The sequence below is a fragment of the Zootoca vivipara genome, chromosome 7 (genome assembly GCF_965207765.1).
Source record: "Zootoca vivipara chromosome 7, rZooViv2.hap1.1, whole genome shotgun sequence".
Lineage (NCBI taxonomy): Eukaryota > Metazoa > Chordata > Lepidosauria > Squamata > Lacertidae > Zootoca > Zootoca vivipara.
In genome coordinates this window covers 43,499,074-43,513,318 of record NC_142590.1, presented here as the reverse complement: position 1 = coordinate 43,513,318, position 14,245 = coordinate 43,499,074, and the positions used below count along the sequence as shown (strand labels likewise).

Genomic DNA, 14,245 nt, shown 5'->3' with positions numbered 1-14,245 from the left:
AAAATAAGCCATAGTGTGTTTTTTTGGAGGAAAAATAAATATAAGACGGTGTCTTACTTTTGGAGAAACACGGTAGTCATTACTGAAACCTTGACCTTTTAGGTTCGGGGGAAGTCATAACACTGCAATCCTGTTCATGTCTCCTCAGAAGTGCTGAGTTCACTGGGACTTATATAGGAGTAAGTAATCGGAAGATGGCAACTGAATACACTTTGGCAAAAAGTACCACCCCTTTTATAATACTGATACTTTATTGCAACCCATTTCCCATAATTCACTTAAGCCATTAAGCATTCTGTTACTATTTTCCCTAGCTGACACTGATTATAAAAATGTATGTTCGTACTCAAGTAAGCCCAGTTACAGTTGCGCCTGCCTAGGAAAACTGAATCCTGGTAAATTGATTAGGCAGCTTTATTAGAAGATAAGTTCACATCACACTGATATAGTCAGCTAAGGCCTGAGATGAATCCCACGTGTCACTGACTATGCTGCACATAGCTTTTAGCCGCCAAAGAGCCTCTTGAGCAGTTACGGTATCTTGGTCCAGCCAGTTCTGATAGAGGCACAGCTTGGTGAATTTGATCTGTTCTCCACGTTGGGCTATGTAATTCTCCAGCTTCTTGGCAAACTCCAGGAGGCCAGCGGGTTTGATACAGTTCGAGCTGTAGGAAAATAGGGTTAGACTAGTCCATTGCTGTTTGCAGGTGACATTTGTATAGAATAATGGTTCTTCCCCCATCACAGTAACTACGCTCAGAAAACACTTGGTTTCATATTACTATGAATTAGACAATGAACAATTGTTCAAGTACTCAAGTATAAATACTTCCCAGCATCAACTTCAGAAAAGTGTACTAGGAAGAGTCATTTTCCTTCGACCTGGACACCTTTCTTTAAAAGTAACTGGTGAATGAATGAAAATATGATTGAGCATTTGATCCTAGTACAGACATACCGCTCTTTCCCCCATGCCCCCTCCCCAACAGGGCTCTGTTCAGAGGAAGTGGAACCTACCTTAAATCCAGATGACAGATGGAAGATGAGGAATCTTCAGAAAAAATGTCAGCCAATGCAACAAGCCTGTGATTTCCTAATAATGAGGGGTGGAAGAAAGCGAACTATGAATGTTAGGGGATATATAAAGCACATAATTGCAAGTGGTAAATGGTGAAGCAGCAGCACTCAGGCCTAGTCTACTCACGCAGCACAATGCCATAGTAGACTGCACCGCTTCAGGCAGGAGATTAGGGACATACAATGTTTAATATTCTGCCATGGAAACATGCTAATAAACCCCCATCACACTGGTGATTAAAGTTCTGACCCAGCTTGTCCTTGCCAGGCAGGGTTTTAAAATGAGGCTCCTATGTGCGATCTGAAGTGGTGCAACCCATTCTACCACTCATTGAAGAATGAAGTTGAATTCTCTATTCTGGCTCCTATTCCTTACATAGCTACCTAAGCACTGGCTGTTTAATCTCATGCTACGTGAGAACACATACTTACCTTTGGCACTCATTCGCAAAGTCTCAGTGCAAGTTAGTCTATTCTTAATCCTCTATTTCAAATGATCAAGGCCAGTAAAGCGTGGCTTTCCATTAGCCTTCTGTAGTGCCCTGAAAGGGTGCAGTAGTGAGTCTAATACTTCTCATGAAGCATCACTCCTGGAGTGAGGATTACTCCACTGAATTCTTCCACTTATTTCTGCTGCATGTGTAGACTAACCTTACAGCAGACATAATTCAGCATCATTTCTGTTACAGATCATTCTGAAATTGGACAATGATTTAAACACGCAACATAAAAGCCCCCAGATATTGAAGGATTTAGCATTCAGGAACCAAGTTAGAAAGGGTAGATAGTTGGACAGGTGAACAGGAAAAGGACAAAGAGTGCCCTGGACAACCTTTACCGACTTAGTGTGGCCTGAATTTTGGTAAGCAAGAGGCTACATGTGTCAAAAATAGTTGTGCCTGAAGTCCTCAGCCTATGCTAGTTGGGCTTGAAGGAGAGGGGGCAAAAGTACCAACATTCTTGATAGCATAGCATCCCTCCCCAGAAAGGTGGAAACATTCCAGGATCGTTGCTGTACGTACCCAGCCTATTTCCAGGGAGTCTGAGGCTCTTCAGTGTTGAGTTCTTCTTCACAACGTTTATTATTTCGGACAGGAGCTCAGCAGTGCAGTTTTCAAACAGCCGACAGAATGAAAAGGTGATTTCTATTGCAAGAGAAAAATGAAGATATTCCTCCTGTCTATGGTTTGAAATTAGATTCACTGCATGCATAGCCCAATGAAGGCAGCACCACAGTGATAATCCAGTAAGGAGACTTAAGGATATACTAATGGACAGTGTATATAAGCACTCTTTTCCTTTATCTCTAAGCTTTACATCCCTTTTGCATACACCTCCTTAGGTGTGAAGTAACTTTCCCGTCACAATGTGCTAGGCTTCTTTTTCTGACACCACTCAACCTCCATCAGGTAGAACTTCAGAGCTATATGGAGTTTGAGGCAAAATCCAGCTCTTTACAAAACTATTAAATTGAAACGACACAGCTTTTGAAACAGGATGACCACAAAACTTACAGGCCTCTGCAGAAATCTCCTTGACTGCGTGCAACGGTGGTCGTTGATAAGGGCCAATACCAGTTTGGAGAAGGCAAGTGCATTTAATGTACCTTGAAGAATGGGGTCCTGTAGCAGCAGCAGGACTTCTTTTGAGTGGCCAGAAAGGTTGACATCATGAAAGCTTAGCTTCTTCAGGCTTGGACTGTACTCTGCAAGAGAAACAGGCTCTTAAGAGAAAACACCGGGCCCCTGCTGCTTAAGGTTTTTCTGTTTAGCAGCATGTATGTTGAAGATCTTGAAAAGAATGCTTTATACTAGTTTAGCTCTGCCTGCAGTTCACACAATAATCTTGTATGCTTCGCTGACTGAGGGCCAAAGATGTTATTATCTCCTGGCAAATTGCTACCACTGCTGAGCAGCTGTGGAACGGGCAAAATTGCTTCCATCATACCTTTGAGTGCCTGTAGGAGAAGCTCAACTTCTTGAGGACAGGAAATTGCAACGCTGTCTAGAGAGAGGCTCTGGAGAGACCTTGAGGCCTTCAACACAGGCACCAGGAGACTTGTCTGAAGAGGCTCTCTAGGGAATCTGATTTCAAGGTGTTCCAAATGGCTCTCTAGATCAGGAGGATGGACAACAACAATGTAGGAAGTAATGAATTAAGGCACATAAAGTGAGGGAAAGTGGGAGGACGCAAGCTGGCTTTTTCCTGAGCCACCACACCATGGTTTGAAGCAGTGGTAAGGAACCTGTCCACATGTTGGACTACAACAACATTGTATCTGACCATTGGCCATGCTGACTGGGACTGATGGGATTTGAAATGTACCTAGGTAAGAAGACTTAGAATCAGATTCCAAATCGGGCTGCATCACTAACATCATTCGCTTCCTCTAGCAGGCCAAGGTGTTCTATCTCAGCAGGTCCTGTTGTACCAAAACAATCAGGAGCAGTTTGCATCCACTGCATTGACTGTGCAGACAGTACAGAAAAGAAATGCTCTGCTACAGGGCAGGAGCAAACACATCCTTAAAAAGAGGCTGCAAGATAAGCAGCAAATTTGAAGTGACAAGGCGGCCACTGCAGTGCATAAATGAAAAATTAAATGATCTCACATATGCAGGAAAGGAAAGCGAATGATAAAATGTTTGTCCGGAACTGGTCAGTGCGTTACCTGGAATCTCTTCTTCAAAGGGTGACGAGTCCCAGCTCTCTTCCGGCCTGCCCCGCTCTGTTGCGGTTTTGAGATCAAAGCTGACCAAGAGGGTCTGAAGCAAAGGCACAGCACTCAGGAAAGCATGAACAAGATTCATGCAGGGGACATGCGAGAACATGTCACTGATGCGCACCACACGGAGGCGGTAATCGCTGTGGCGAGACAGGGCCCGGAGCCCAGAGAGGATACTGAAGATGCCGGGGCCCAGGCCTGGAAAACACATTTTAAGAGGCAGAAGTAGGCAGTGAAAACACACAGCAAGATTATTACATCACATATCACCCCCTGAAGGTTTTTGTGGTCCATAAGCCCCCCACTCCCAAAGTTGTCATTAAAAAGAATGGATTATTGACTGCTCCAGTGAGTCCCCTGCTATGATGCCATGAAGTAAAAAGGGTTTTTGTGTTTCTCAAACTTCCCATTTTCTATTTAAGTTTTTAAAAACATAATAATAGGGCTTTGTTTTTTTAAAAAAATGAAAGCTTTTTACTGATTACTCCTGTAGGTACCCCACTATGATATTTGATCCCAAAAGGTTTTTTGCGCCCCTACAAGGCCTTACCCATATCTGTCCATTACATTTTGTAAACTGCTTTGAGGTTTTCTTTCTACAACCCAGGTGGTGCATAATTTTAAAGAAATGAATACATAAAATAATTTTATTTATTATTCTCATCATCTGAACTGAATAATGAATGATACAAAACTATTTAAAACAGGATAGCAAAACTGATGGGGAAGTCTTTAGGAAAGGAGCCTTAAGAAATGAAGTTGTTGCCATGCCCCCCCCCTCCTTGACACTTGGCTTACAATTCATTTTGATACACCCTAAACTATGGGTCAATGTGGCTCTCAAAAGAAAGAAAGAAAGCTGCTTCTGCTTTGCTAAAAACACCCGAAGACAAATGTTTGGTTTCTTACTCACCATTCAAAGACAGAACAAGTTTTTCTAAAGACACCCAAGAGCTCAGCAGGTTCCCCAGCATCTGGCATGTGTTCCTGGTCAGAGAGATGGAGAACACTTCCAGTGTGGACACACTTCGGAAATGACCCGTTGTTTTCAGAGAAGGAATCCCGGCAGATCGGGTTCCCTCTGTGCAAACCGTACCAGAACTACCGGCAGCCTCTTCTGAGAGACGGGAACAGCTAGCAAGGCTTCCTTCCTCCTTGGCATTCCTTCTTTCGCTACACGGTGTATTCTCCTCCTCTCCCCTCGCAATCGCAAAGACAAAGTCGTAAAGGTCCTCTGACTCTGCAGGGACTTTGCTGCTTCTCTGATGGCAGCTGCGCTTTTTTGCTCTTACAGCTTTACGCCTCTTTTGATATTTTTCCAAAGTAGGGACATCTTGAAATGTTTTTGCTGGGATAAAAGTGACAGGTCCCTCTTCAGCACTATAACTTTCTGAACATGAGCTCTGCTGCATTTTGCTTTGCCTAGAATTGCAACCCAATCTGCATCCCACCGGGGCTTTTAGAGTTTCACTGCTAGTTCTGGCCAACTCTACTGCATCTTGAAAGCTCAGAAGAGATTCTTGAGGTACGCTAGGTAACAGTTTCTCATTCCTCAGATTACTATTATTATGCTGGCCACTTTCTGATCTCTGAAATAGCGGCCTTGAACCGCAAGGTTCTTCATCTAGCTTTTGGCTCTGGTCAACACATTTCTCTCTGCACAGATGGCAAAGGTTTCCTTGGTCCAGCAGTGTTTTTCCAGGGTGCCAAACCCCAGCACTCATTTTCAGAATGAGGGCTAAAAGTGCTGGGTCAGGGTCAGGCCAAGAATACATAGAGAGGTGGTTCACAGCCCCATGATGAATTAGGCGATGAAGGAACAAACTCAACTGTTGCCTAGTAGACAGACTGGAGGAGAGGAGGTGACGGAATGTCAGGGATGTGAGGGAGACGGCCAAGTTTTCTAGGACGCTCTGATTATGTTTGGCCATCAGCTCTGACACTCCCTCAAGCATGTTGTAGATGGTAAGCTGGGTAACATGTCGTGAAGTGTGCAGCAGGGGCAAAAAGGAAGGGTCATTGAGGCGCTGGTGTAAAGACACATCCAGGATGCCACGCAGCACATTTGAGAAGAAAGTTTCAATGAACTTCTTCCTCCAACACTTGATGCTCTGCAATCAAATTGAACCAAACTGTGATAAATTCCTTGCACCACAGTGGCTTACATCACAGTTCCTGCTGATGTACATACTAAAGGTGTTTGTGGGGGGGGATCATGTGATGGTATACATAGGGGGGATCCTTGCAGATCGAAAACACTCATGTCTGAGAAAAAGCTATGCTCAAATTCTTCTCCCTGGCATCTATCTGTGGGTGAGGATGTTTTCATATGGAGAAGCATTCATTCTAGTCTGAAGTAGTGTGGCCTAGGTACAGGTTTACTACTTCAGTGAGAACCTCATATTATTTACAGGAAAAAGGAAATCTTATTAAGTATTTTAAAGTAAAAACAAAATGGAATCTAAGACCTAGATTTACAGGAGTGCCTGTAAATCACATTCTCACTGCAGTTAGGTTACAAAATTGTGTGAGCTTCTGACAGTCCAAACCATACATTAATTAGAAGGCAACAGAGGTCCTGGGCTCCTAATAATCTTAGTAAACAAATTGCATGTGTTCATCAAGCCCTTCTCTTTAATTCCTTAGTGTGAACCCAACTTGAGAGGCAAACTTCTCGTTTACTCTGCTTTCCACAAACTGGAACTATCTATTGTAGGGGCTAGGATCTTCTGCTCTGGGCCCAGATGTGCCCCCCCCCATCCCACTTAATTTCATACAGCCAGCAGACATTTCCAGGGAGCTCCTCCCCTGCCCTTATATCTTGCAGCAACCACATCCAACACACCCTGCCCTGCTGGCCTTTCCCTTGGGGAATGGCCACCAAGAGCAGCTGCCAGTTCTCCCCTTCCCGATTCTCTTGCTCTGGTGGAAATATTGCCAGTGGCATGTGGCCCCTGGAAGACTGTCTACAACAGAATGTGGTCCTTGGACTGAAAAGGTTCCCCACCCCTGGTTTAGATTGCATTCCCGTTTACACATATTTTGGAGTACATCTAATTGAAACTACGGTAGTTAAGATTGATCCAAAGGATCATCACGGTTGTCAGATATAAAATCCATTTAGCCATGAAGGTGGGCAACCTGGTCGTCTCAGGTATGTCAGCTTTGTGGTTTGCCTCCTTAACCTACCTCTAATCTAGAAGGCCTTGTTTTCATTATGTCAAACCAGAGCTTGCACCATATAGGTTGGGTTGAGAGTCCTGAGGAAACATAACACATACTTTTAAAAAACAACTATTAAAATGTAAATCTATACCATTAATACAGGTAAAATTTATAAATTACACATAAGTTGTAACATAATTAAAGCAAGCATTTCATCTCTGATGAAAGCACCAGACTTCTGAATAGCTGAAGCTGCAAATTCAGTGTCAAAACTAGGTTCAAATGTAAATACTGAAATTTGAAATTATTTCTGAAACTCTGATTTCAGAAAGCTGGTGCCAATCATTTTATAGGCTATACTGAGCTAGAAAAATAGCTCTGGTTTCGGAGAACAGCATTTTCTAACCCTACGTCCAGTTGCCAGGTCTGAATCTGGGACCTTCTGTATATGCTCAAGCTCAACCCTGAGAAAGTAGGAAAGTTAATCCCTTAATTACTGTACTTCTTGAGTTCTTAAACTGTATGTTGTCTGGTGCTCAAAAGGTTCTGATAAAGCTCTTAAATACCATAAAAAATAATTGCTAAAAACTATGTCCTGAAACCAATCTGCTTTTCATTGGTGTAGCTTATTTGTGCTGTTGAATTCCGTAAGTATATTATTTGAAGCTGCAATCCTATGCCCTTATGCTGTGATCCTAACCCCCACTTACCAGCATTCACTTATGCTCCAGTGAATTCAATAAGTTTTACTTCTGAGTAGACTTAGGATTCTGATGTTCCTTGGGAGCAATCCCCTCGAAATAAGTAGAGCAGACTTCAGAGTAAACATGCACAGGATATACAGCTCAACACATTTTACCCTTGTCAAGAATGGGAAAAAACTACTTGACCCAGTTTATTGACACCAGGGCAACAGACACTTGGGAATATGGAGAGCAAGAATTTGTCTCAACCACAATTAAGCACACTTGGTGAAGTCTGAACAAAATAAACTTTTTAAATGCACCAGAGAGAAACTAGGATAGCAGACAACCGTTTGCTAGCACTATTTTATTCCCGCCTGTCCTCCAGCAAAGTAGCTCACCCTTTTTCACAGCGGTCTCCTCAATTCGCTCCAGGTAGTAGATGTTAAGCAGAGGCAAGATTCCTTTAAGTATCGGACCTGGAAGTGCTTTTGCGGGGAGAAATCAAGAGAAAATTAATTTCAGAGAAAGGCGAGGTTTCAGGTGACGCGGCATATTTAGAGTGTCCCGATCCCTGGCGTCCTTTAGGGTAGAGCCTCACATTTAAGAACGCAAATACAGTAACTGCCCGTAAATCCTAATTCGGGAGAGATCAGAGCGGGTCCCAGCTGGCTCCCTTTCCCTTTCTTACCCCAAACCTCTCTCTCCACGCGTCCCATGGCGGAGCTGACTGCCGCCCCGCTGAGCTCAAACAGGCTGAGGGGGTTCCGATCAGAGATCTCTTCCGCAGAATTGGCCTCCATACTGTTCAGGCTGCTGGTCTACTAAGCGAGAACAGGGATGGACTACGCCATCTTGGGAAGGTCACGCATTGTTATGCGGACGTATGATGCTGCCATACTGAGCGGGTCGACTGTTCCCCCCCCCTTCCCTCTGCGCCGGCGCCATTTTAGCGGAACTGGCGGCGGCCATATTGGTAGAGTCACGAAAAGCAATGTGTGACGAGAACGACGCCACCACTACTACCACCCCCGTGTACGTCGAGAAAGGGAGCCATATGAAGAAGGTCGTCGCCGTCGCAAAGCGCGCTGTAAGTGGGCGGGATTTCCGCCGAGGTTGCGGGTGACCCTTCGGCGTCCTTCTGGGGAAGCGGAGCAAGGCTTGAGGGAGATTTGCGGCAATGGGGTGGCAGGATGAGAAGGCGCTGGAGGGCCGGAGTGGGGACCCCGAGGTGAGCTCAGCCCGGGAGCCGGTGAGGCGAAGCAGCTTTGCTCTGAACTCCGGGATTTTGTGCTTTCTCTCCCCTTACTTCCATCCTCCCCACCGCTGGGCCTCCCTCTCTTCCCTCCTGGTTTCTTTTCTTTTTCGTTTCTCTGTTCTTGGCCTGCTCTCCTTCCTCACAGAGCGACCGTTGTAGACCTGCTCATAGCTTAGGCTGCAGCCCTGAACGCATTTACCCGGGAGCAAGCGCCACTGAACGCAATGGGACTTGCTTCCGAGTAGACGCTTATGGGCCTGCCCTGTCATTGTCAATGGGCCTTCTTCCTTACACGGTCCGAGTGCCGTAGCGGGTGGGGTAGAAACAGCCGTGGGCGAGATGCCTCCCTCGCCACCGGCTTCTGAGTTTTCCAGAGCTGACCCATGACTGGAGGCAGAATTCAATCTTCTCTGCGTTGTGCCTCCTGTCGACACTCTCCTGCTTTCTTCCTCATAGTCGCAGGTTAATCTTTCTCTCCCGTGCCAGAGGCCCTCTTTTTATTATTCCTTCCCCCCTTTGATCTTTCCCTTCTCCGAGTCATTCCCCCCCCCCTTGCTTGTTCCCATTTATTTATATTTATTTGTCACCATCATAACAGATAGTGCCAAATATCTGTTCTCCGTTGCCAAAGGAAGCCCAGAAAGGAGTGCAGTGGAAATTTAAACTGAACAAAAGGTTTTCATTAAGGTCCTGACTTCCGTGTGTATATGTGCACACACATGTGTTTTGCTCTTTAAGTAAGAGATCACAGGCTTCTACCCCTTCTTTTTAATAAGTGGTCTCTGCCAGAGGTTTGCTGTTTAATATATGTGTTCTGCCCAGTGCCTGATGTAATATTCTGGTTACAAATGTTAAGTATAAAATTACATAGCTGTTCTTTTCAGCATTGCTACAGTTTATATCTTGAATTCCACTATAACTGTATTTGTATGCTTGTTGTGTCTGACTATCCTTTATTTATCCTGTCCCATATTACCCGGTATGTTGCTTCACAGAATGTTCAGTATACTGCTGCCTTTGACTCTCCCATCAGTCTTTACCACAACCATTTCTCAGTTCTACCCATATCTAATACCCATATCTAAGAGGCTTTCAGCAGGACCCTCTGTGGCTTAGCCTTATTTCCATTCTGCTCCTTGACGCCCACCCTTGTCAGGGTATCTCCAGTGCCTGAAGAGCTGGAGAATTTCCCATGAGTTTTGATCTGGTTCTAGTTAAGCCATAATTTCCCTCCAGCATTGGGGGCCTATTTCCACAGCAATACTGTGGTCACTACCGGTATACCTCCACCAAGTCCCTAACAGATTAGAAAGATGCCTAGTGAAAGGTTTAAAGTCCAGCTTGTTAAAATGTACATATACATTGGTTTTGAATATCAGTTTGAAGGGACCCTTTTAAATAAATATCTAGGAATAACAGACATTTTTGTTATAGCAGACATATGTGTTATGAAAGAGAAGTTGTACAGTACTACATAGCGGAAATGCAAATAAGTGGAATTGGTTTTGATATGGTTAAGTATACTTATGGAGATATCATAACACTTATGAGTCCATTCTTATTTTCTTGTATCTCTGTCCAGGAGGAGGAGGAAGAAGAAGACCTTGTGGTAGGTAAACTTTATTATAATGACAATGGGGAAAGATTAATCCTTTGAGAGCAGCACATTTCTTAAATCCTACTCCATAAAATGTCCTATTCGTATTTAGAAAACCAGAGAAAGGTACATAAGGCTGGGGGTATGGAAGTAGAGGCATACCTTTGTTTTTTTGAGATTTGCTTTATTGCGTCTCACAGATACTGTTCCTTATGAGGACCTGGGTGCAGCTGCAGGCAGCCTGACCACTTCCAGGGGAAGGAAGCCCCCTGATGACCTTCTTCAGTCCACAGGAGTGGAGCTAGCTAGGGCTGGAACTGAGGTTTTCCCACTCCTGCAGCCAGGGGGGCATGACTTAATAGGCTACAGTATAGTGGAAGCATAACTTTTATATGCACTTGGGAAACAAATGGTTTTGTGTGACTCACTTTATTGCGATATTTGCTTTATTGTGGTGGTCTGGAACTGAACCTGCAATATCTCCAAGGTATGCCTGTACTTTGGTTCAGAACTGAAAGTGCATTAGTTAAGTTTTAATACATAGCTTACTTTGCTGTAAAAAGGTTATTTGCATCACATTTTGCCATACAGAAAGTGCCATTCACATCCTGTCTGTCTTCAGGATCATAATGTTAAATAAGTGATACTTATAGTGACAACTTAAATAGTTTTGAATATCTCTGGAGTCCCACAACAGCTTCTGCATACGTATGTATACTTACTGGCATAGTATACTGGCATATTGATTCTGCCAAACTTGGGTATAGCTTGCTTGCTTTCCCAACAGTATATAACTCTTACCTAGGCACTGATAAGTCACATACAAAATGACGGCAAATCAATACACAAATTGCCTTTATCAACTGTGATACAAGTGCCATTTCTTCTCCATATCCATTTTGAAGCTTTTATATACAGTATTTATATACAGTATTGAGAAGATATACAGTATTGAGAAGATGGGACCCAGGTGGCACTGTGGTTAAACCACTGAGCCTAGGGCTTGCTGATCAGAAGGTCGGCGGTTCGAATCCCTGTGACAGGGTGAGCTCCCGTTACTTGGTCCCAGCTCCTGCCAACCTAGCAGTTCGAAAGCACGTCAAAATGCAAGTAGATAAATAGGTACCGCTACAGCGGGAAGGTAAACGGCGTTTCCATGTGCTGCTCTGGTTTGCCAGAAGCGGCTTTGTCATGCTGGCCACATGACCTGGAAGCTATACGCCGGCTCCCTTGGCCAATAATGCGAGATGAGCGCGCAACCCCAGAGTCGGTCACGACTGGACCTAATGGTCAGGGGTCCCTTTACCTTTTTATTGAGAAGATGTGTAGTACTGCCTCATAGGCTTTCCCTCCTTTCAAATACTGCAGTTTAGGAGGATATTTTTCAAACACCCAAAACTTGGTTTTGTATGTAACTTAACAGTAACATTTTCCCCACAGTCTAGAGCAGGCATCCCCAGACTTTGGCCCTCCAGATGTTTTGGACTACAATTCCCATCTTCCCCGACCACTGGTCCTGTTAGCTAGGGATCATGGGAATTCTAGGCCAAAACATCTGGAGGGCTGCAGTTTGGGGATGCCTGGTCTAGAGCAAGAATGAAAGCCATCTGGATTGGAATCCATATACACCTCATTTAAGTTAGGCTTGGTTCACATGCTCCTTATTTATAATCCTGTTGTGACTCATGGTTCTATCTTAGAAAAATGATTCTAATTTACCTGACTGTAACACTAAAGTTGGAAGTGTAGAGGTAGAATATTTTCACAAAAGGACTATTAATGCCTGGCATTTTAGATCTCATCATTTGTATGCTTGTCATTATAATCTATCCAGGACTAGCTATAGAAGCTTTTATATTCTAGCTTGTGGTAAAGTTGAACCTCTCTCTTAACTCTTTGCATTAACTGTGCCTATATGCCTTCCTTTCTGTCCAGGATCCTTTAACTACTGTCAGGGAGCATTGTGAACAGATTGAGAAATGTGTGAAAGCTCGGGAACGTTTAGAGGAGTGTAATGCTCGAGTGGCATCCAAGTCCCATACAGAGGAGAAGTGTACAGAGGAACTCTTTGACTTCTTGCATGCTAGAGACCATTGTGTAAGTTTGTCTCAGAGTAACTTCTAAGTGTGAACAATAGTTTGTGGCCAAATACCTTATTTCTCCAGTGTTGAGCCACAGACACTTTACTGAACGTCAATATAGACTGAATAACTGAAGTACTGTACTATTTTGACATTTATCTTGTGGGTGTGGAATTACACTGTCACCTTCATAAGACAACGCATATTCTCAAATTTGTCCTTTATTAGTTTTTTAGAAGTGTTATTATTAATGATTTCATTTCTACACAGCTTTATCTTTTAAAGGAAAAATCTCAAAAGCGGTTTAAAACATCAAATAAAACAGTCCAGAATAAAACATTACCGAAGAAGGTCAAATATAAAGTATACATTCAAAGCAACATTACTAAGAGGAAACTAAGATACTATCTTTTTAATATTCTTTATTAAAGATATAAAGAATTATAAGAAGAAAAACTAGAAAAAAAGAAAACTTATAAACTTACAAGATTGTTATAACAATATCCTAAAATAGTATCTTAAAGATTTCAAAATAAAACGTTACAAAGGAGTGTTGTGTAATAACGACACAGATATTTGTGAAAGATTGGCTTGTTGCTTCTAAAGTACATTTTTCTGTAACCAGCTTTCTAGATTGTAAGTAGGCAAGAATATATTGTGCAACAATGCAGTTGGCTCCCAGAGGAAGCAAAACAGTATGCCTCCACAGGTGTTATACTGAATAAAATGTGTGCTAGCTTTGCCCTCCATACCATTTGATTGCCTGCAGGAGTTGAAAGATGAATTCCTGAAGTATGGAGCCTTCTGCACCGTGTGCATTTTAGAACACTGGTTTTCCATAGTTCTGAAATGTGTGTGGAATCTCAACAAGTACAGGAGGCTCCCTGTTTCAAAAGTTCACCCTGCCCAAATTGGTGGGAGATTGGAAAAGTTAAGGGACAGAGCTAGTACACTTATCCCAGCTTTCCCCATCACATATGTATCTTGGGTATAATGCCTAAAGAAGGCTATTAGGACTAATGTATGTGTTGCTAATGAAGCTCCTGTTATTTAATTTGTTCATCTTTTGGTTTTCCAGGTGGCTCATAAACTCTTCAGCAAATTGAAATAAATGTTAATATAATCCTGTGTCCTCCTCATGCATAGCTGATGAAAACCTGAGTCTGTTCAGTTTGAGTAAACATGCAGCTCTGCACATGGGATACGAAAGTGAATGCAACTAACTCAATGGTAATTCTGGGAGAATATAAGAGTTGCCATCAGGATACATCTGTTATGTAGAAGATTTGCGGCTGCTTAACAAAGTGTTTCTGTAGACTTCTGATATTAAAGATATTTCCTGTCAAATGTGAAAATGTTTGCTTGTTATGACAGCCAAGACATCTTAGCATGCTCTGAAGTTAAACATTAAAAATTAGGCAATTTAGTAATGCAAAGGATCCATTTTTTCATGAAAACTTTTAATTGCATACAGATCTTCACAAAACAGCAACTACAGTGGTACCTCTACTTACGGATGTTTCTACTTACGAATGGAGCTCCGTCCGCCATCTTGGATGCGGTTTAGATAGGATTTTTTCTACTTACAAATTTTTAGATAGGGTTGCTTCGACTTACGAATTTTTTCTCCCAATGCATTCCTATGGGATTCGACTTACAA

The 14,245-nt window shown here is 43.0% G+C and overlaps 2 protein-coding genes across 9 annotated transcripts; one reads left to right on the top strand and one right to left on the bottom strand.

The window, feature by feature from the left end:
* Positions 1 to 396: 396 nt before the first annotated feature.
* On the bottom strand, positions 397 to 8,576 carry LRRC41 (leucine rich repeat containing 41). 3 transcript variants are annotated; one of them, XM_088674085.1, is made up of 11 exons: positions 8,341 to 8,576; positions 8,051 to 8,137; positions 7,677 to 7,760; positions 6,991 to 7,061; positions 4,715 to 5,912; positions 3,748 to 3,999; positions 3,025 to 3,189; positions 2,684 to 2,782; positions 2,100 to 2,222; positions 1,018 to 1,093; positions 397 to 665 (listed from the first exon to the last, which is right to left on the bottom strand). In XM_088674085.1, the coding sequence occupies exons 4-11, from the start codon at positions 7,015 to 7,017 to the stop codon at positions 431 to 433; spliced, it is 2,175 nt and encodes a 724-aa protein (XP_088530211.1). In that variant the 5' UTR covers positions 7,018 to 7,061; positions 7,677 to 7,760; positions 8,051 to 8,137; positions 8,341 to 8,576; the 3' UTR covers positions 397 to 430. The 3 variants fall into 3 exon arrangements, with proteins under 3 accessions (XP_088530211.1, XP_034978508.2, XP_088530212.1); XM_035122617.3 differs by lacking the exon at positions 7,677 to 7,760 and having other exon boundaries at positions 8,341 to 8,485; XM_088674086.1 differs by lacking the exons at positions 8,051 to 8,137; positions 8,341 to 8,576 and having other exon boundaries at positions 7,677 to 8,024.
* A 57-nt stretch (positions 8,577 to 8,633) lies between these two features.
* On the top strand, positions 8,634 to 13,940 carry UQCRH (ubiquinol-cytochrome c reductase hinge protein). Of its 6 annotated transcripts, none has more exons than XM_060276930.2 (4): positions 8,634 to 8,739; positions 10,493 to 10,516; positions 12,440 to 12,601; positions 13,664 to 13,940. In XM_060276930.2, the coding sequence occupies exons 1-4, from the start codon at positions 8,644 to 8,646 to the stop codon at positions 13,694 to 13,696; spliced, it is 315 nt and encodes a 104-aa protein (XP_060132913.1). In that variant the 5' UTR covers positions 8,634 to 8,643; the 3' UTR covers positions 13,697 to 13,940. The 6 variants fall into 6 exon arrangements, with proteins under 6 accessions (XP_060132913.1, XP_060132912.1, XP_060132916.1 ...); XM_060276929.2 differs by having other exon boundaries at positions 10,490 to 10,516; XM_060276933.2 differs by lacking the exon at positions 8,634 to 8,739 and adding an exon at positions 8,785 to 8,880.
* The last annotated feature ends 305 nt before the right edge of the window (positions 13,941 to 14,245 follow it).